This window comes from Galleria mellonella, unplaced genomic scaffold (genome assembly GCF_026898425.1).
Source record: "Galleria mellonella isolate WM207_F2 unplaced genomic scaffold, CSIRO_AGI_GalMel_v1 utg65, whole genome shotgun sequence".
NCBI classification, from domain to species: domain Eukaryota; kingdom Metazoa; phylum Arthropoda; class Insecta; order Lepidoptera; family Pyralidae; genus Galleria; species Galleria mellonella.
The window spans coordinates 5,741,580-5,765,271 of NW_026442138.1; the positions used below are offsets into that span (position 1 = coordinate 5,741,580).

Consider the following 23,692-nt stretch of genomic DNA (forward strand, 5'->3'; position numbering starts at 1 on the left):
GTTGCCGCGAAAGCAGAATAGACGCGGAAAGCTGAATGGATGCGTACACGTCTCCATACAAAATCGTTGTTTTCTATGGACAAAAGCTGAATAGATCTGAATAAGAGTGAGTAGTCCCTAAGTGTCACCAAAATCGTTCAGTGAAACGCGAATGGAGCTGAATAAGTGTGAGAAGTTCCTTAGTCGCCTCTTACAACACGCACGGGAAAGGAAGGGGTGGTCTATTCTATGCCAGGTCCACATGGCAATATAGAAGTCTACATAAATCAAATTATGAAGAAATATTACCACATAGCAATAAAAACCAAGGCATTACATGTTTAACTAACATATATTGTAACGATTAGAGTATCCTTTTAAATAAGGAATGCTTTATTTTCACGGTAATAATTTGTGCTTCTTTTTATATTTATGGGTAGCGCAAATGGTACAGCGACCCGATCTCATTATTAAACAACGTGGTAATATACTTATTTACTTTTATTTAATTTACTTAATGTGATAACATTAAATTGGCACGATGAACTTTAATTGAAGAAAACTGTATTGAACATTATACTCACAAGTTAGTTCGTAATTTGTAATTTTGTTGCTTTGTAAACACTTTTTCATAGATGTCATTTACCAAGTTAATAGCAGGGCAGAACTCAAGTCATACGATAGGATAATAAGACTAGCAGGGTCAATACTTTAATCGATGAAAAAACTACGAAAAACGAAACAGAAAATTCAAATTACGAAAACATAAACAGAATGAAAAAAAAACGGCGAGGAATGTGACTATACTTAATTGATGATTCGCTAGATTTTTGATAAAAATAAAAATGTACCAAATTTACAAAATTGATTTAATTTCTGCTAAGGTTTCAAATATATTTTTCTAATAATCAATAAATTTTGCTAAGTCCAAACTAGGGTCTTAAAATGGTACATTTCGCTTAATCTGTTCACACTTAGGGTATAAACTGTAAAATTAATGACATTTGAATCAGGGTTGACAATCTCAGTACTAGCGAAATGGAATTTTTTTACGTATAGGTCTATAAAAATAAGAAGAACACTGGAAAACAAATACATGTATTGATTTAACTAACTTTTTATTTGGCACCATAATAAAGAGTTATTACTACTAAATATATTCATAGATGGCAGGGCGCACAGTTTCCTATATATACAAAGTACTCTGTGATTTGAATTGACATATTTACAAAAGACATCCTATGATTTCAATTTGTTTTATATTTTTGTTGATCCATCTAATTATCTTAACAAGTAAGAAATTCTTCGATTGAATAAATTATTGTTTTTATTGAAGTAAGTCAGCACCACAGAATACGATTTATTGTCACTACTCTTATACAACCAAAGTCTATTTCACAATTTTCGCTTTTAATTTCAGGGCATTGTCAGACAATTCAATTACAAGCATGACAGAAGTTACTGCTAAAAATGTTGATAACGCATGTGAGACAGCAGAAGAATTTACCCGTGTTTTCTATAAACAAGTGGACAACAGTCGGCACTTAACCTCAAAATTATATCTCGATACTGGTCTATTAGTTTGGAATGGAAATGGCATTACCGGTAACGATAAAATACAAAAATTCCTCATGGACTTGCCTGCAAGCAATCATGTGCTTAGAACATTAGATGCTCAACCAATATATGAGACTGTTGTGGCAAATAAACTAACATACCTCATACAAGCATGCGGAGATGTAACTTACCAGAACGACGACACCAAGAAACCATTTCAACAAACATTCCTGATTGTAGCTGTTGATGGGAAGTGGAAGATTGCATCAGATTGTTTTAGATTGCAAGTACCTTATAATAGTTCATAAATAATAGGCTAGTAACAGTAAATTTTTGTATTTAACAATTTACTAGTGTAAAATTATTTATATTATAGTGTTTCAAATAATGCCCATGATTCCTTGTCCAAAAGCTTAAAAGCAGGATTTTGTATAGTCTGTATAATTGCTTCATAATTGATTTGTAAATCATGACCAATGTTATTAATTTTCAATTTATTAGCTTTGAGAGTAAGGAATAAAACACTTTTACTAAAATACCACTTTATTGTACAAAAATATTCATGTACTAATTATGTTTTAATATATAATATTAAAATATATTGAAAATAATATTGCTAATTACATATAAAACAATATATAAAAAAGTAGCAATATAGTGGGAAATTTATGAGCAGCCTGTGATTAATATTTTACTTTATAAAGTTTGTAGATATTCATTCAGGAATATTGAACATTTATTTTTTCTAAATTGTCAGTAAATGTACATATGATACTTAAGTATGGACACTTTTCATCAATGAGCAGCACCAATATTGATGTTAATATCTATAAAATATCATTTATATTTTAAAAATTATAAAATCTTTCCCTCATATAAATATAAAATCAAATAAATTTGGAAATAATAGAAGCCAAAGGCTTTTGCTACCCTATCTGAAATTGTTATGATAAATCTATTTTTTTTTTAATTCTGTTCCTGAACATTTAAAATGTGTTGAGTATTAGATTTCATCATTTGTTATTAAAATGTATAGAATAAATACACATTTATTATGCACACCACTATTATTTTACAAAGTAAGGACAAGGTCCGTATTAAGGAGGATACATAATTATATGGATTGTAAGCTGGGTAAATAATTATAGCTTTGTATTATCTGCCTATATACTACTTTACATGAAAAACTGCAATTAATAATTATCTAAAACTATTACATTTTAAATAAGTAATTTTTGTTTGAAATTTGATAGGTCATAGTTTAATGTGGAGCATCCTCCTACAATATAAAATAAAATGTCTAACTGTAAGGATTTAATGTACACATGGGCAATTCCATATGTGTATTTCTGTTAAGACCAAGACTATTAATTTGATGTCAGATTTTTGTATAAGAACCAAGAAATTGATTGCAAATTGGACAGTAGTGTTCAGCCTTTTTAAATGCTGGCACAAAATAAGGTATAGCAGCCAAGCAGCATAGCATGCACCATCTGAAAACAGATGATAATAAAATAAAAATAATTCTCTTTATAAGAAGAAAATAGTCTATTGTCTTGTACTGTAATGTTTAACATAAAAATATTTTGCATTATATTTTGTTGTATTATTCTATAAACCTTATTAAGCAACTTATAAATAAAAGATAATCATTAAATTAATGTAATAATTAAAATTACTTACACTGTGAAGCCACATATAAAACCGGCTATTAAATGTGTCTTTTGAGAATTAACATAACGCACTTTCGTAAACACTGTTTCTCGACAAGCAGAACACTCGTATAACATAGGTTTATCTCTCAGTGATGCTTGTATTATTATTGTCTGATGGATGATAGGCCGTTCTGTTACTGCTGTGCCCGCAGAATAGTACGGTGGTGGCGGTTCGTGGTGATAGCTTGTTGTTTCAGTTTCTACTCTCAGCACTGCCGCTGGTATATTAATTTGATTTTCATCACTATTTGAAGCCATTATAAATATATTCACATGTAGAGTATTGGTTATATAGATACTTACATTTCAAGAGTAAAAATAGGAGCACTTATCAGTACATACATACATTACATTTATACGATTATCTTATCAAAACTGATAAAGAGATATTCATTTACATTTTCTCTATGATTATAGCACCAGAAATATTATTGCCGACGAGATCATAAGGGACTACTCACACTAATTCAATTCTAATCGCATTTCGCTGAACGATTTTGGTCACACTTATACAGCTCTGCTTCTATCAACCGCGACGGCGTCGTAAGAATGAGAAAAGTAAGTGAAGCAGCAGTCCATATGCATTGTGGGTATAAGCACTGTAGGGTAATATAGCAAATCTTTGACAAAAGGAATAACACCTTGTAATCCAAGATATATAGTTACTATTATATAGGATCAAGAAAGATAAATTTTAATTAATTATAAAAGGGAAAACAATTATGTTTTCATTTTTGTTCATCTAAGTTACTGGGCTGATTTTCATAAATATGTTTATTGCGCAGAGAGCGTACTTTTTAGTAATGTCATTGATAATGCAAATGAGTTCGTAGGACAAGTTTCCGGCTGATACTTGTACAACGGGGGATATAGGTAATGATTTTGGCGTCTTTTTTATATTATTTACTAAGAAAGTCAAACAAGTTGACGGTTTACATAAGAAATATTATGCTCTATCATACCTATGGTATTTTTCACCTATTTTGTACCATTGCTGGAAACAGGCCTCTCTCGTAACCTAAGTTCAGTTCTTTATACACTGGACAACAAATAAACCGGATCACTCGCTACTTTTGAACTCTAATCCAATTTTCTCAAAAAGTATAAAACTTACAACTGCCAAAGTCATACCCGTTGAAAGTGCGTTTCATTACGATTATAATTAATGGAAACACATGATTTATCAATCAATGAAGTGTTTATTAAGAATTTTACAAAGATGAGTCGTTTCCAGTCGCGCAAATCGTTTGTTCAAGTAAAAAACAAAGCCGGAAACAAAGAAAAAAATTGAAAAAAAAGTTTATGATTAGTATTGAGTGTTCCTTCCTCTTGCTCTGATAACTGATAGCATCCTCGTATTCATAGATCTCACGAGACTGACGATGAAATTTTGGGAATTGCATTCCACTCCTCTTCAATTGCGATTCGCAGCTCTGGAAGCCTTGTTGGTGCAGGTACCCGGGCTCGAACCCGACGTTTCAACTCATCCCATAAGTGTTCTATAGGGTTCAAGTCCGGGCTTCGAGCTGGCCAGTTAATCGTACGGATGCTAACGTCATGTAGATATTGGGTCACCACATGAGCGACGTGATGCCGTGCATTATCATGCATTAACTGCATATCCTGCCCGATATATCCTGCGTAAGGTACCACATGATCTGCGAGGATTTCAGAAATGTAGCGATGAGAAGTAAATCTACGTGTCTGTCGATTCAATGAAAACTAAAGCTAATGCAATAATGTGCAGTTAATGAGATGTCGCCATTACAGATCCTCTTGCATAAGCAACAGTTTCTTCGATGCAACACTGAGAATAATGTTCTCTTTCACTTTCATGTAGACTCATCCTTATCTCATCAGTGAAGAGTACTTTACTCCACTGTTCCAACGTCCAATCTGTATGCTCTTGAGCAATAAGTATTATACTTTTTGAAAAATCGGACTAGAGTTCAAAAGTAGCGGGTGGCCCGGTTTATTTGCTATCCAGTGTATAGTATACTTACAATACATTTATAACCTTAAATGTATCGTATATTTGAGGTCTATAGTTTCATAGATAGTCAATTAAAATAATGTACACCTATGTAACTTTTACTGGTTCAACACTTTTTTTAAATAAAAAAAGAACATATTATTTGCCAATATATGAGCATTTATTATTTAAATAAATATAAATCATATGTACACTCTTTCAGAAAAAAGTCGACAATGAAAATAATGTACACCTATGTAACTTTCACGTTTACTGGTTTAACACTCATTTGAAATAAAAAAAAACATATTACTGAACTCTTATTATCCTACCAGTATACCATTTATATACCTATAAAAAACCTAGATACACAGACTAAAAAAATAACACAAAAAATAGAGCGAATTTTAAGTAATTTTAACAGTCCAGTAAGTCCAGTGCAGGTCTTGCAACACTGACATATTTTTATAAATTGTTTAAATAAAATATAAATAATCGAGTTCATTCATGCCTTGTCTAATGCTATCTATTTAATTTAAATTCAAAAAACTTTAACCTACATTTTGTAACTCTTGAAATTTTTATATATTAATAAAGTAGATAGTGTTTGAGATTATCTGTTTTAATTTCGTTTATTAATTAAAGATGGACAAGTCATAAGTCAAATACATATTTACATCTATATTTGTCATAGTATTTCAGTCTAACACATTTTAATCACAAAGTTAACATATTTAAATTTATGGCAAGTTTAATATCAAATTGTGAAGACTGCTGCTGTTTATATTATTTAATAGCTACTTTAACAACTTATTGTATTATATTCAGGAAAACTGTGATTATGTTTAAATACATTATATATTATGTGATGTCTTTTTAACCAATTGGAATGTGCCACTTATTTGTTTCCAGTATTTACACTTTGAAATGTGGATAAAACACTGGATTGCATAACATACCTATTGAACAATGGAGATAAAAATGTATTAGATATAAATGATTAGTATGTAGAAGTAGACAAGTTCATTTATATTTTTATTAATTCAGGGACTTTTAGAAAAAGAATATTTAATTTTATAAACTAATCATTAAAATATTATAAACTAATATAAGAAATATATAATTATGATACAATGTAAAAATATAAAAAAAAACTTGTAGTTACCGTTTATCCTGTACTGGGTGTAAATTATAAACAACATTGCTACTATCTAATAATAATTACATTAAAGAATAAAAAAATAAATTGACTTACTTATTTTTTTTTTATATATATACATATATACGTCTAGCTGAATACAAACAGATGTTTATAAATACAAGTGTATTGTGAAGAATTAAACCATAAACCATACTTATGAAGGATCAAACCAACAACCACTGAAATACAAGTTAATTTATAAAACCATTATATGTTGTCAAAATTAATTTATTCTATTCATATCTGTGAAACTGTGTTCTTTTTTGGTTCTATTGAAATAGAGATGTGACTGATCACCCAACATAAGTCAAAATATATTTTTTGTTATATTCCTAGATTCAATGTAATCATTTTTTAATAAAATAATTATAGCTAATGAATAAACAATATTTATTATTGGTTAAAAATTTTAACCTCTGAACAGCTTAAGACAAAAAAGATCCTAACATGTATGACAGCTGAGTGAGTTCCCAAAAATATCATGAAAGGAATGCTATTAGGAGACAAATTTTTTATACAATTTTTGCAGCTATGGCACTATTGAAATGTAAGGTACATTTTTAAATTTTCATATACCAATATGTGCATTTAAATTTGAAATAGAAAGAGAAATTAAGAAAATAAAAATGAAAATTAGAAAATAAGGAGATTAACATAAAAGTTAGTACAGAATTCTTTAACATTTTAATGTATATACCTCAAAAAATATTTTTCTTAGAACATATTTATTTAAGAACACGTTTTACTATACCTGGGCAGTAAATATTACAAATTGGACATATAAAAAAAATACTTGCCTTACTTTAGATTTATAAAGTGTCATCACTGTTATTCATTTCTATGTATGTGACATATAGGTATACAGAACCACTATCTTTAAGGTATACATATATTTGTGTGCAGAGATAACACTCTATAAACTGAAAAAGACTAAGTGTATCTTTTTAAAAGCTGGTGTGTAAATACTGCCATATATTATACATTAATGTCCTGAATTTTTACCTTAATGTTACTTGAGAACTAAAATACATGATGGCATAAAAAAATTACATTTATACATAATATCTGATTAAGCCTTATTTGTCACTTTGTTACAGACTATTAACTCCATATTTTGATGATTAACATTTGTTGCTTTTTCCGATAAATGTGTTACAGTTGGGGCAATAGTGCTCAGCATCCTTAAATGTGTCAAAGCAATAAGGGATGAGGCCCAAGCAGCATAGAGAACACATCCTGTAAACAATATTTTATATGCATAAATTTTTATATATCTACTTACCACCATTATAAATGAGAAAATTTGTAATGAAGTTTGGCCATATATGTTACTGTGATGAATTTTAAATAACACATTAATTCAAATTTGAAAAAATGAATTATATTCTAATTCATACAAGCAGGAGAGACATTGCTAGAACTATATATTTGAAAGTTTGGTCCTTCAGAGGTTTATACTCATATATTTAAAAAGCTGTATGATTTTGGATAAAATTTTGTGCAGTCTTATTTTATAATAATTATCAGTCACTACTTATAAAATATATTATACATGTATTATATTATAAGTAGCAAAATCTTTAATATGCTAAATGAATAAAAGAAAGTGTTAGATCTCTATTAATAAGTATATCATTCTTAAGTATTTTTAAAAGTTCTAAACACATATGTTGCATTTTTATTTTCATAACAATAATTATACAAAATAATATCAAGTATACAAATACTATTTTTTGTTGTTTGTCTAGAATTCCATGTTTTAAAATCCTTACAATCTAAGATACAACTTTATATAATACCCTTATCATGTCATACAAAGAATAGACCTATGATACATCCAATATATAAAAAAAGATGAGTAGGCAAAGTATGAACAGGTTGCTCAAAATATGCCTTTTTATCTGTATCATATTTTGTTGTACAGTTCTCTGTATATATCCAAATGTCATAATTTGAGCAGTTATTATATATAACCAAATGCATTCCATACAATAAGCTCAGTGCCATAAGAAAAAGTAATAGACAAAGAACATTCTGTCATTCAATTTGAGGCCTATAAAATCAAAGGCAGCATAAAATCTATTTCATTTTCACTTTATACTCAAATATACAGGAGTTCTATTAATTAAAATTCAAATGATTACTAATATTAATTTGTTTTTTCAATCTGGTTTAAAATATAGAATATCATTCCATATCCTTGACAAAATATTAGTTTTTGTAGTTTCCTCAACATTTGACAGACTTGGATTTAGTTGTCTTTGATCTTATAGGCCTTATTTACATTTCTATAATTTTAATTGGAAACTTTCAAACAATACTTACATGGTAATTACACAGATGGATCCAGCTACTAAATGTGTATGCCAGGCCGTAGTATATGTAACTCTGGTTGTGACCACTTTACCACAATTAAAACAATTTATCGTAGCAGGTTCAGTGCCAACTGCTGGAGGAACGACTATGTTTACTGGCACACCTGGAGGAGGTGGTGGTATGCTACCTGAATGAGGCTGGGTGTTATTAATATTAGGTGGATGTGGATATACTCCAGTTGCTGTAAATTGCTTGGGTTGTGGATGAGGGTACACGTTTCCTGGAGCAGCAAATGGTTCGCCAGATGGGGTTACAAAGCCATATTGTGGATTGCCCACGACTGCAGAATATGGAGGAGGTAGATCTTCAGGTGCTGAGGGTCCAGGACCCTGATTAGACGCCATTGTTAATGTATTTTCACCTTCCTCTGTATACGTAACTTACTAGCCAATTACTTAGCTTCGTATCGATTAATTTAACTATAATTGATAAAATATTTTTCTAAGAACTTTAATTTTAAAATGTAAAATCTGGAATTCGTACAAAGTCACAGAAAAAGGAACAGGTAAATAAAATGTGAAAATGTTTTTCTTCGACTCGATTGATTTGATATGAAATGAGAAATTTATGACGTCATATGTCAATGTCATGTCGTGTCAGTTCATTCGGTCATGTGAATGTATGAAAGTAAATCTATTATTTTAAAAACTTACTTATCTTACACCTACTACGCTATGATTATGCGATAACCATAAATCGTTCGATATGTGCTGTCAAATTTTATGTTTTACATTAAGTAATAAATTTATCTGAATACTTAAGTTCCATGAGATGCAAAGTGCTGCCTCTGTAGAGTGATATTAAAACTAAAATTACTACATTAATTTTAATAATTCCTATAAAATCGAACTATAAGTGGTCCAATATGAACTAAATTTCTATCAATCATATGCATACCTCACATCTAAGCACTATAAATATTTATAACAAGACTTTAAAACGTTAATTAAAAGTAAATAATTTTTTTGAGGTAAGTGTCAATTGGTAAGACACCTAGGCTTGCTGTATTTCCATGTTGAATGACTATGGAGATGCGTTGACTAAAGTAGACTCTTTAAAAAGATTTATGACCTCGGGGCCCCACGAGCCCAGAGTCTCAACTCCAAACGCCTTAAGTATATACCTATTTCTTTCTAAGAATCGAATATTTACGGCGCTTGATAGTCTCCTGTTATCTTACCTAGTTTGATGCGTGGCGACGACAGGATGTTCATGGTACCTTGGAGGATAGGACGTCCGCTTGTATGAAACTTCACCTGCGTCGATACGCTGGCGCCGTCTTACCTTTCAATTACATCTATAAGGGCTAAGTTTGATATCAATTATTTTATTAAGTAAATCATGGTATTTTTAAAATTTGGTATATATCGTATTAAAGAATAGTTTGAGCGCGATAATTGAGAAGCATGTGGAAAGTGGGTGCGACCCGGAGACTGCAAGAAGACGCCTATAAAAGCGCAACAATCTCGTAGAATTTATTTTAAATTGCATACACTAATAGCATTTCTATGGCATCATATTTCTACGTGCATTGGCTTATTTAAGATTGTTTTTCAAGGTGGGCCTGTGTTATGATGTAAATATTTCTTGGTAGTTAGTTTTTTTATTGTACTTGTTTGTTACTGAACTGACACCTTAATAAAATTGTTTTACTTTTTTTATGCAACTTAGAATGACAAATAACCCTTGGCCCACCTGATGAAAAGTGGTAACCGAAGCCTATAGACATAAGCAGTACCATGGTTATAACAGAGTCTACTATTTCGCCCTTGATACCTCCTATGCGTTGCCATTCTTACATCCACTGTTGAACATAGGCCTTCCCCATGAGGAGGATTTTGCCAGTAGTTGACATGTTTAGCAAGCGGGTTGGTAACCGCAATTATGCACTTGGTGATGTTTTAAGAGGGACGCTGCTGCCTATCCCTCGACCATTAAATTCCCTTAGTCGCTTCTTACGACTAAATAATAATTCATATCCGTTTAGTCACGGCATAAAATAGGCCACACCTTCCTTTCTCGTGGGTGTCGTAAAAGACTACTAAGGAACGGCGAGGGATGGGCAGTAGCGCTCCTCTTAGAACATTTCTAAAGTCTGACTGCGGTTGCCAATCCGCCTGCCAAGCGTGGCAACTACTGGCAAATCCCCCCCCCCCCCCCCCCAAGGGGAAGGCTTATGTTCAGCAGTGGACGGTTCAGGGGTTAATATAATGATGATGATTATATATATATACTTGCTAATCCAGCGAATTTCGTTCCTATTTTTAGTTTTTTTTTTTATTATGACATCTACTTAATTTCATTTTATTTTTACTTATACAAAATTAAGTTATATTTTTATTGACAATAGCTGTACCCGCGGCTTCGTCCGCGTGGAATTTAACAAAAAAGTTAATTAGTTTATTTTTTTTTTTTATTTTTTATTTTTATTTTAATTACCATTTATTTTCAGTTTTATGTATTAACTTTATTGAATGCACGTGAGCAGCGCGCGGTACTGGATAGTACTTGACATTGCAACATTACTTTATTTTTCTAAAATAAACTTAGCCTAAGTTACTTCTTATTACACAAGCTACCTGCCAATAAAAGTCCCATCAAAATCGGTCCAGCTATTTCAGAAATTAGTCGGAACAAATAGACAGACTGATAAAAATTTTAAAAAATGTTATTTTGGGGTATGTACCGTGTATATTCATATACATGTATTAAAAAACGGTTATTTCAATATTACAAACTGACACTCCAATTTTATATATATACAAGCTAATTTTATTATTCTGTAGACATCATGATTGGGCAAAATGGGCAAAATTGTCCGCAAAAAAAGTATAATTTCAGTGTATCTATTAAATGTAAGAAAAGACTGTCTGATATTCGTGATACTTTTCAATTAAGATATTTTTCCTTCTTAGATTTCGTGGTAGTATAAAATTCTATAATTTCAGTGACTAAAGAGATGTTTATGAAATTTTTGGATAAATGATTTGAAGTGTGATATAAAGACACTTAATAACCTTTTATATATACATTTTAAACTTAAATAAAGTTTAAGGATTTTAAAATATGAATTTGTGTTTCAGTTCTTATAATTTTGAGTGTCTCGTACTTAAACAACCACAAAATAGGCATTATGTAACGACTTGTATCATGATATGTGTCCTGGATCCAACATATATTATCAAGGAACGTACCTACTCGTAGGTCCTCAAACGACGATTGAATTATTGAATAACATTCTGGTTTTGTAGTGGTGGGTATTGGGTAACCGTTAAGCTGTGTCACAGGCCTGCAGCACGCTGCGGCCGCTATCGCTAGTGCAGTGAACGTCACAAAGTAACGCGCGCGTATCACCGCGAGACACACTCGCGTTTCAAATATCGGAACATTGTAAAAATTACTTCAACATTAACATTTTTACATGCTAATTATATTCAGTTATTTTATATAATACCTTAAAACAGGTAAAAGTTAATTATAACATTTACATCTCAATTTTATGTTAAATTAACAACTTATAAATGTATGCAACAACAAAATGTTTATTAAAAATAATGCAACTTGATTCTGTGATTAAATATTTTGCTCTGAATACTTTTGTAAATCATTATGTATACAAATTTTTATAAGACTTTATAACTGGCTGTTTATGTTTAAGTCTTTTTGGTTATAATTTTAATTTTGGAATAATTTATGCCACATTACCTAATCAGGTTTTATGGACATACATAATATTATACTTAGTCCTAATTTTTATTATGCTACTACTGAATTCGAAATATATTTCAGTTACATTAATATCTACTGGTGACTGGTTGGCTGGTTAATTTACTTATGTGTAAGTTTCTTTATGATTTTACACAGCTTCGTAATTATTGATCAACGATGCTAAACAAGTTTAGTAATGGGAGATAAGAATAGTTTAGCTAGCGTACTTATACCAGTTGGTACATAAAAAATTTCGTGCACTTCCATATTCTTGATAGAAATTGAAGCGTTCAAATTAGTTATAGCGTATATTTCAGCCAATTCGATATAATATTTGGCATAGTTTTACTATCAGCGATGGACACTTCATCATATCATCATATCAGCGGTTAACTGTCCACTGCTGAACATAAACCTTCTCCAGAAGGGAAGTTTTGTCAGTAGTTGTCACGCTTGGCAGACGGGTTGGCAACCGCAGTTAGGATTTTAATGATGTTTTAAGAGGGACGCTGCTGCCCATCTCTCTACTATTAAGTTAATCACCTTTTACGACACCCACGGGAAGGAAAGGAGGTGGCCTATTCTATGCCAGGACCTACACGGCGATCGTCAAAGAATATGAAAAAAGGGACCTCAAAATTAAAAGTCATGCTACACTTGCAATACTAAATAAAGAAAAGGAATATCATATGAAAGAATTTTATTTAATGTTTTAAAACTGATTTCTATTTTATGTTGTATTGCGTATAAACTAGCTCACTAGCTAGCATAGTAAACTTATGATAGAAAATATTTTCAAAAATCCCTATTATCTCAAAATTTTATGATGACAATATAAAGTAATTACCTGCAATTTTGATAATATAAGACACCTCTATGTAAATAAAACAACGATTATAACTAGCACAGTATTTGAGAAATCATCAGAATAATTTTACCGTATACAGTGCCGTTTTAACACAAATTAAATAAAATTTGCACTATGTTCAGGTATTAGACCACTCGTGTTTTTCAAAATATGTATGTAATTTAATTTTTACATTTATTAACGAAATCTAAATTAAGTTCACTTATGTAAAGTTTACGCAGTAACCTGAAGGCTCAACATATGCATAGTGGCGTAGTGGGCTGGGTCGTTGGACTCACTACATTATGGTTGAACACAAGATGGCTGGCTCATCTGTCATACTCGTGAACGGGTTCTAGTAGTGACTTTATAGTTTTTATTTTTATCTTCTTATCGATACAAAGTTTGTAATAGTCATTTTATTCATATATATTTATTTTATTGTAAACTAAATTTTTATTGAAAAAAGCAACAACCGTTCCCTGTATTTACCTGTTCTTCTCAACTGAAATTGAATTCCGAACTGACAAATTAAGATTCAACAGTGCTATTATGTTTACTTGAATTAAAATTATTTATTATTATTATTAATGATTTATATATAGATCCATACTATAAGGATCACTAGTAGGTATAGGGCTACGTACTACTACCTACCCCTATATTGGTGTGAAATCTTTTAACACAATTGTACCATATTATAATAACTTGGACACATAAATTTTTACTAAAATAGAAAAAAATATTAGATCACTGAATTCGTCCATTTAAACAAGTTTACAAACTGATGCATGACCATGTTACGCAAAGAAAATGTCCAAGTCGAAATTAGATACAAGATTTTCTTCAAAGGACAAGAGTACCTATAATATATAAAGTTTAATTATTCTTTTAGTGACCTTTAAAAGCTTTTTTCGATGCCCAAGTTGTCTGTTTTTGAAATATCTGGTCGTTATTTAAGACAAATGCCATACCTTCCAGGTATAAAATGTATGTATACGTCTATTAAATAGACTTTGCTAAATTTTAGATACATAGGGCGAATGTATACAATTTTATTTGAAAGCAAGAGCCCCATGAGATGCAGAAACCGTTGATACAGCAATAATTCTACAGAACTCTAAAAATGCAAAAAAGAAATTGCTCAATGTGTCTATTTAGTAATTTATAAGACTTACTAGGAGAAATCGTTACCTTGGTACAGATGGGTGAGCTTGGTTTTTTGCATGAAACGAAGTAAATATAAAATAAAACACGTTTTTGTTGTTACGTTGGGTCGTGTCGATATTAGTTACTTTATAATATTTGACATCACCGTATAGGTATTTTTGCATTACATATACTTAAAGGAAGATTCCTATAAACAAAAACATTTAAATTTATAAATTTTCTTTTCCAACAATTAAATCAGAAGAAGTGTTTGTACAAAAATCCATTCCATAGAAACAACGATATCCCCTATTCATTTTCGTCATCAAGCAGCAGTGCTTACATAGCTGTGTTTCAATTTAAAGTATGGGAATATTTTAGTCATGCCAGTAAAATTATCGAAGCATATCGAAGTATCGAAGCATGATATTTTAGTTTTCAGAAATAATAATGTTTTGTGATTACAATGAACAATAAACTGTATTCTGTGTTTTCCATATTTATATTCACAGATAATGGATGCTAATTTTGTTATCACATGGCAGGTACATAAAATAATTATTTGCTCAAAAGTAGAAGCTTCACCTACATTTCAATCTTTAAATAAATAGTTAGGTACTGTGATAATAAGTTTATGATCGCCAGCAGCACGGAAGTGCACGCCGCCATGATTAGTGAGCTGTATTCCCGGTAGCGATCACTATCACTGCCTCCAGGAGTGACGACTCACGTAACGAAACTGCCGCCTTTGGTTTATGTAACTCGTTCCAGACATTTAATTAAATTTACGTAATCGATTTTGCTCGTGCACTCCAGCTGTATATTATTATATAGATATACTAAACTGAAACCTTCATCATAAGGAATAGATAGAGTTAGGGTATGTTTATAGCTCAATTTATATGAAAACTAAGTGTGTTACTACTCGTTAAGTTTTTAAGTATGCTAAACTTTGATATCTGCCAGTTTCGGTTTAAGAAGTAGAATATACTTAGTTCGTCTCTTTTTGTGTACGTTATCTTTATCAATTCTAAGTCAATTATGATTAATATTTTACTCCTACTGAAATCGCCATTTTATTTTGTGGAACAATAACTTAATTTTTTTATTTAAGTATGAATATCGTATATTTAATGGCGATTGACTGAGTCGTAAAGGCGCGATAGGTATAAAAGAAACAGACTTCTGTAGAATTTACTATTCGAAATTAATAACGAGAGTAATGTAACGAAAACGTCAGCCGTGCTCACTACAGAATTATTATGTCTAAATGAGTATGATTATATCGTGTAATCTTGTGTAGCATTATATTATATGTTAGTAGGTTTGTAACTCATGTGAAATTGCATAAACTATTGGTATATAGGTACAACGGACATTTTGCTATATACTTATTTACAAATCAATAGTTGATCATAATGATCTACAATATGTAAGAAAATATATTAAAAAAAAAAAAACAATGTTTTTGGACATCTAACACAAAATAGTTTGTCGGATGGCAAGAGTCGAAAAAAATTTAAGTTTGAAATATAATCGGATAACATTCATACATTTTCACAATCACATAAAATGTATAATAAATCAGCTAAAACGTTTTTAATCAAACATAGTATTAATTAAACATTTATTTATTTTTTAAATTTCATCAATCGCACAATATATTAATCCTATGAACATCATCATCATTATCTGAGATATCGACTAAACTCATCATTGTCGATTTATTATATTAAAATGAAAAAATTGATCATTTCATTAAACAGTCTGCAAATTTATATATATAATTCGTCATAACTGTAACTATTAATTACTACAACATGTAGCTTAAACTAGTAGATTAACTCTAGAAGCATGTGCGTACACAAGTATTACGTAAGCATGCAATGAGAAAGTATTTTTGAAAATTAGAATTACGAAAGATGTATATTACTTCAGAACTATTGTTCAATACTAATATGTAAATACAAGTACATATGTTTAAACCTTTCTAAGTGATATAATTGTAATAACCACGTCTATTTTTAGTATCTTTCTAGATCTAACTTGCTACTCGTATATACAATAATTTGAAATCTTTTTGACATCACCGAATAAGTATTTTTGCATTACATATACTTGAAGGAAGATTCCTATAAACAAAAACATTTAAATTTATAAATTTTCTTTTCCAACAATTAAAAAGATTTTTTTTTCTTTTCTGCTATTGCTTTATAAAACGGGAATTATATGAAATTACTATGTTTGTCGTTTATAATAATTATTTCCATTTCATTCGGAAGTCCTCTTCAGGGGCGTACAGTGCTTTGTGTTACAGTATTTCGTCTCGCATTGTGGACTTTGGCAGACTCAAATTGCCAATAAACGCAATTTAAGTTCGAGGTATAAAATATAAAAATAAATGAAGACAAATCAATTCAATTCAATTTATTTATTGCATTCTACAATATTATTATAAAAGATGTTAGTAATTGATATAGTACATTGTAGACCCTGTCGGGCACAGCAATTAGAAACGAAGAGGGTGTCGATCCTTAAATTTTCATAAAGATTTCAATAATTAAATTCAATTTCAATTTCATCAATGTAATTAAATTCTAATTAAAATCCAAATTAATTTAATAATTTTAACGATTTTTTTTGTTTCCATATGTTTTATTTTAATTTAATGCCATTTAATGTAGTTGTTCATACTTTTATATCATTTTAATAGTATCATTATCAATCTTAGTATTATTAACTAAACCAGTAATATTTATATATTTGTTTTATTCCAAATTTTTATCATTTAAATATTCATCTATATCGTAATAACATTTTTTAGCTAATAGTTGTTTTAATTGTGATATGAATACTCTATGGTTTTGTTCATTTCGTAATGTTTCCTATAATCAGTTCATAATAATACGATTAATATGCCTATTGTATTGTAAAAATTCTATTCTCGCTGGAGTTTGTTGGTATTTGATAGAAGTACATATATATAAGTGATCATACATCCTCAAACTTTCGCATTTGTAATAGTGCCTAGTAGGATACCACTTGTCGAAGAAGTAAAAGTGTTTGCACTTCATAATTAGAATATAAGCCTGCACACATAAATTATACAGGATTTCACAATTAGTTTTTTTTTTTTTTTTTTTTACAACACAGGGGGCAAACGAGCATGCGGCTCACCTGATGGTAAGTGACTACCGCCGCCCATGATCACCCACAACACCAGCGGCATTGCAGGTGTGCTGCCGGCCTTTTAAAAAGGAATATACTCTTTTCTTGAAGGTTATGTTGTCGTATCGGTTCGGAAATACTGCTGCTGGAAGTTTTCACTAATTGTGAAATCTTGTCTTCATAAACAAATTATCTAGAAGTTATGAATCGTAGAATAAATATTATCTTTTCGTACACAACAATTATAATTTAATTATATATCCATGTATAATTTACCTTAGGTATAGATCTTTATTAAAGATGATTCATTATGATTATAGATTTTTCTTCACTGGCGATAGATCACTGTGACAACCAACGTTTTTTTTTAATACTAATAACGTTTGCACAGTGTTTCTAATTTTACATTTAAAACGCGTTCGTTGATGTCTTTTGTTAGAACAATTAATACTAACAGTTATATCATTGGTTTTTAAAGTAATTTTTATTATAAGCTATTGTAATGATATATAATATAATAATAAATATCTACTTGTTAAAATATTTTTTTAATTTATGATACGTGAAGAAAAAAAAGGTGAAACAAAGATTTTTTAAATTTTAATTTAAAAGCCCACAGTTTCCTTTGAATTACAAGTTGAAATAATAAATACATTTAAATTGTTTTAACTAGTTTGATTGCGCTGCGCAACCGTGCTCATTTTTAATGATTCATTATTTCTGTGTAACAAAGGTTTTCTTAGTATAGGCACTTTTGCAACGTATTCGTTGATGTCTTTTATTCGTATGATTTATGCCATTTGCTGAATTATTTCATTTTTTTTATATAATTATTCCACAGACAAACAATCATATGAAATATTCATACATCATTCATAGGTTCTTAGTAAGTTTATATAGAAGTTTATTTTTTAATAAATCTTACTATATAAATACTACTGTCTCCATTTTTTATTTTTCTGTGGTGGAATGACGAACTCTGCGATTAAAACGTTATTATTATTATTATTAAAAATGACTTTCTTATTAAATAATAATCAGCTGAACAGAAATGTATTCAGTTGAGTAGAATTTGGGAAGCTATAAACATCTACGTATCAAAAATATGTCAAAGTTTAAAGAAATTTTTGATTAATGGATGTTGGCAATAAGATGCATTACAGGACCGTTCTGACCAAACTTTCCCCACAGGTTTGTACTAAGCACTTAGCCTTGACTATACCAATTGTAATAGAATTTCGCTTAAGTTAATTGCCGTAATGTTTTGCACAAAGAACAAGATAGGCTACTTTTTATTCGGATCAATCAATACGTCCTTGTCACGCTGCCGAAATTGCGAGCACAACCTGGGAATTATCATAAGTCAAATCTATTTAACAAACGGGCGACAAGGCCGCCTGCTCTTGAGGCCAACTTCCATTTCATAATACGTGTATGCTAATTATTTAAATATAAAATATATGAGATTCTAGAAAAGTCAATTGTAATAGTGCAGGTGGACGTTCACTGCGAATTTCATACAAACGATGCATAAATATATTCGATTACAAAAATATAGGTAGGAAATATACGTAGGTATGTTTACAAACAATTGGGAAACCGGTTTCGGTAATTTGAGGTTGACGTAAATGAATTTGGAGGTTTTTTCGTTACTGCACTTTTGTTTTTTATATACAGATTAATTCATTAGTTTATGCTTTTTTTAAATATCCTTATTTATATAATATCCGCTTACATATAAATTTAATAGAATTAGAATATTATATCTTCATTGAATGATATAAATGTGAGAACATTTGTTTTTTATCTGTTTTTTATGCTTTATACGTTAAAAATTGTTATAGTATAAAACGATTTTTTTTCAAAACTGTAGAAAAACTATTTATACTCAGAACTTCATTCGACATGTTGGTTTACCATCTCAAAAAGCAACTTATAGATATATATAATTGGGAACCGGATGGGCAATAAATATAATTATAAGGTATAAAATTCAAAATTGTGGATTTTATGTCGAATATAAACGAATATAACAATAAAAATTTATTGTATATGTGAGTTACTGGCGTTGACCAATAGGTCGCCAATTCTTACTAAATATTATAAATGTCACAGTGAGTATCTTTGTTTGTTTATTTTTTACCTCTTGACACTTCAATGGCTCGACCAATTGCACGTTATAAAATTGGACATACTCGTACACGTACCATTTAGTATGGCGAACATTATATAGGCATATTTTTATTCAATCAATCGATATATCCTAGTCTTGCGTCCATACATTGATATAATATAATAACATGCGGATTAGTCAATTATTGCATTTGCAATATTTATGGGGAATGTTTGAAAACTTTATTTACATATCTTGCTCAATCCGGACATCAAATCTAGGACGAAAATCACACTGTTACAAAAACAGTCAAAGTTAAACATCTATTTTTCTTAAAAATTAGATACCATATTTAATAATACAAAATAATAATATAGTACTATAATGTAGTATTTAATAATAATAATGAAAAAGATTACAAAGAATTTCAAAACGGTTTTTTGTTTCAAATCGTTTTCTTTTCTTGCACGAACTAAACATAGAGCTTGTTATTGGTCAAGAATAACTTTTTAATTGTTCGAATATTTTACGGTTCACGGTAATTAGTTTTGTTATTGACATACGTAGAAATTTAACTGTTCTAAAACTATGTACTCTTTATACTCAAATAGTGCAATATCGTATATGTAGTAACTGTTACTGTACACAGTGAGCAAGTGGTCTGAGTCGTGTCGGTGAAAGTGCATGTTGAATAATATCAAGACCGCGAGCAGCGACGCGAACCGGCGCCGGCGCCGGTCATGTCAGGCAACGCCAGGCCGCGGCTCGGAATCTGAAGTTTTTTTTAATATTGCGAATGAGATTTTTGCCCTTCAATGTGCCCAATGCAGTGTACATAACAACTGCTAATATATAAAAAAAAAAACTCTACATACAATCTACCGCCAAATTCGGAAAGTAGTTTTAGCCAAATATACAGCGTATAAATACATAGGCTTGATAGTGACAGATGTGTGGCCTTACAATCACTATGTGTATCAGTTCGAGTAAAGCTTGTCGCGGCCTCAGAGATTCATAGTTATCTCGAATACGTTGCAAAAACACTAGCCCAAAATTGTAACATTTAAAGAAAATACACAAAATTTCTTTATCAATATGAAAGTGGTAGGTTTGACGCTGGAAACGCTGCTGCCGTGGATCGATTATAAGATTCGTTACATAATCAACCAGTCAACCGTCATGTCACCAACGTCGGCATGATAAATTGTAATTCCGGTAGAACATAATAACATTTAAACATTATTCTGAATTTACTGTAAGAAACAACTATTAATAATTAAAATGTATTAAAAAGTTTAGTGATGGAATAAAATTGATTACTGTTGATTAGCATAACATGTTTTGTAAATAGTGTGAGTGGACTGAAGTGATAAAAGAAAATTATATAAAAAGTGTCCAATAATATATAAAGATGCGCGTGCGATGGTGGCGCGCTGTGTTATTGTGTGCATGCGCACTGGTTCTTCGAAGTGACGCGTTGCCGCCGGCTACCCTTGGTGACGTCGTCGCCAACGCCGCTACCAGTCTAAATTCTATGAAAGTGAGTATACTTATCCTCAATTGTTAATAACTATAAGTGTTAACCGATAAAAACTATATTATATTTATTTTTAAAAATTTTGAGGTAAGATAATGTAGACATTCTTCTATGCCCAAGTATTTTTATGCCACGTGGAAAATTAATAATGTATAAGATGGAATATTATTGTCGCCGTCTATAAGAATAAATAGGATCATCATACTTCACGCTGTAATACCCATGGCATAGTATTATATTATCTGTGCCCATAGTAACCCTCATGCAGAGGTGCTGACTTTGTGGATGGTCGGGGGCACCCATTAGAGATGCGGAGTACCCATAAAATAATCCTCATCTCATTGTCTATTGTTTAGGTTGCATTTGTTTGTCCAGCAAGCATTAAATAAAATGAAATAATGATGATAATAGTTTTCAAAAGAGCATGGGCACTCACGGGGTTTCTTACAAGCCAGCATCCCATGTTATAAAACACAACCGATACATATCGTTGCCAATATAAGTCATGATACAATCTTCTAACATACGAGTATACACATAATAAAAATTGTATCCCACAAAAACCAACTTTAATTGTGAAAAACTAAATTATTGGATCGATTTAGTTACAATATCTATGGGACCAATCTATCAGTATATTCTTTCAGATAAAAAAGATATTTCCAAATAGATTTAGAACTGATTGAGTTATGAGGAAACAAACATACATAAAACAACTAAATAGAGAACTTCCTTCTTTTTTAATTCCGTAATGATAATAAATACACATTGATTATTTAATATACCTTCTAGGTATATTAAATAATTAATTTTGTACGCAATGTACATAAAGCTAATATAAGTATCTCTTAGTTCCTTAAACAATCAATTTGTTATTGCAGTGTCAACATACTTATTTGCTTATAGGTACGTAGCATCAAAGTTTTACAACAGCAACAAACAACATTGTAGGGAAATTAAATAATGTTACTGTGCAATTGTGCACGTTAAATTACATCACATTAACTTGCGCTATTATCCAGGGAATGTATCCTAAACAGAAATACCGGGCGAGAATTATGCAATAACAAGTGTGCTGCATTCATATGTACATTAAACTGTACATTTATTACGTAAACAAACGTTAAGAGAACAAAAAGTTCTGTATGAGACGAATTTTTAGGAAGGCACGTTCACTTGACACACAGCACTGATATGCGAATGGGTATTGCAGTCTGCGTTTGACTGTGACGAATGGACCAATTGGCACTTAGCAACCGACTAGCTTCCCATTGCTGAACACAGATCCCTCCTTGTAAAAGGAAATATTGTATTGTATTGTAAAATCTTTATAGTACATAATTATATAAGAAATGACTAATAACGTAATTTGAAGATTTGAGTTAACTTCAATGGATATGGGAAATTAGAACTTCCATACATCAAAGTAAATTTATAATAAATATAGCTATATCCTCCGGCTTCATTCGTGGTCGTATCGTAATGTAAAATAGCTTGTAGTCAAGAAATAAGTAGGTACTTTGGGCAAGAAATGAGTTGTGAAATGCAAAACAAATTTTTTAATCCAGTCCATCCAGGCAGTTTTAGAGATTAGAATGTTACAAACAAACAAATTCTTTCACTTTATTATATTAGTATAGATAAGGTAGGTATTAAAGTAATGCATGTTTCGTTTTGCAAAAAAAATCATAAATAGTACATTAAATATCAGGAATTGTAATACATATAGAACACCATACACGCTCCAAATACGATGGTATTTTCATGCCTTTATGGGTTACCACTTAATTTGTTGCTGGGTAGAAAATATTGAAAAGTTTCCATTTTTCTATCCATGATCTATCTGTGTACCAAATTTCAATTAAACTTGTTCAACCTAATTCGTTCGATATGATTTAAAGTAAATTTCATAAAGAACGTAATTATACCTATAACTGTCTACTTATGTACCCAAGTTTTTCGTGTCGTTACAAAATTATGTAACACAGCTTGTATAACTAAATTCAGTTTGATTATTTTTTTATATATGTAATTGTATGTAACATAAACGTAACTACAAATTCACTTAATGACTTCCAATACACTATGTTGTAAGTACACTTTGTAATTCTGATGAGTAATAAGCAAGTCATACTTTTTAGGATATGACTAAATTAATATAATTTATTCTATTATTGTTGTTGTAAAAATACTTCAAAGCGGAAGGTGCTGCGGTATTTGAAACCACACCCTCTACGTCGTGCCGAGTTCAGTGCTACTACTGTAACGCAGTGATTACTTACTCTGTGGCTTCTACTACTTAAGCTAACATTTACTAGACGTAACTAACAATTTGCTATTAAAAGCGTTTATAATAAAGTGTGGCGATTT

At 30.5% G+C, this 23,692-nt stretch overlaps 3 protein-coding genes across 3 annotated transcripts in view; 1 reads left to right on the forward strand and 2 right to left on the reverse strand.

The window, feature by feature from the left end:
• Positions 1–2,061: 2,061 nt before the first annotated feature.
• Positions 2,062–3,676, reverse strand: LOC113519637 (lipopolysaccharide-induced tumor necrosis factor-alpha factor homolog). Its single transcript, XM_026904779.3, has 2 exons — positions 3,220–3,676; positions 2,062–3,029 (listed from the first exon to the last, which is right to left on the reverse strand). The coding sequence occupies exons 1-2, from the start codon at positions 3,507–3,509 to the stop codon at positions 2,915–2,917; spliced, it is 405 nt and encodes a 134-aa protein (XP_026760580.1). The 5' UTR covers positions 3,510–3,676; the 3' UTR covers positions 2,062–2,914.
• A 1,704-nt stretch (positions 3,677–5,380) lies between these two features.
• LOC113519635 (lipopolysaccharide-induced tumor necrosis factor-alpha factor homolog) lies at positions 5,381–9,381 on the reverse strand. The gene is made up of 2 exons (XM_052900618.1): positions 8,750–9,381; positions 5,381–7,660 (listed from the first exon to the last, which is right to left on the reverse strand). The coding sequence occupies exons 1-2, from the start codon at positions 9,142–9,144 to the stop codon at positions 7,546–7,548; spliced, it is 510 nt and encodes a 169-aa protein (XP_052756578.1). The 5' UTR covers positions 9,145–9,381; the 3' UTR covers positions 5,381–7,545.
• Positions 9,382–12,108: 2,727 nt separating this feature from the next.
• Positions 12,109–23,692, forward strand: part of LOC113519786 (carboxylic ester hydrolase-like) — a 29,345-nt gene continuing 17,761 nt past the window's right edge. The window contains exons 1-2 of the mRNA XM_026904992.3: positions 12,109–12,264; positions 21,080–21,325. Of these exons, the coding sequence (XP_026760793.1) occupies positions 21,197–21,325 (129 nt within the window). The 5' untranslated portion in view covers positions 12,109–12,264; positions 21,080–21,196. The remainder of the gene's footprint in view (positions 12,265–21,079; positions 21,326–23,692) is intronic.

Bases quoted from the DNA above. Each gene is read 5' to 3' on its own strand.
- LOC113519637 (XM_026904779.3), bottom strand. From the start codon at position 3,509: ATGGCTTCAAATAGTGATGAAAATCAAATTAATATACCAGCGGCAGTG. The intron at 3,030-3,219 runs GTAAGTAATTTT...ATCTGTTTTCAG, and splicing joins TTTATATGTGGCTTCACAGT to ATGGTGCATGCTATGCTGCT.
- LOC113519635 (XM_052900618.1), bottom strand. From the start codon at position 9,144: ATGGCGTCTAATCAGGGTCCTGGACCCTCAGCACCTGAAGATCTACCT. The intron at 7,661-8,749 runs GTAAGTATTGTT...TATTGTTTACAG, and splicing joins TCCATCTGTGTAATTACCAT to GATGTGTTCTCTATGCTGCT.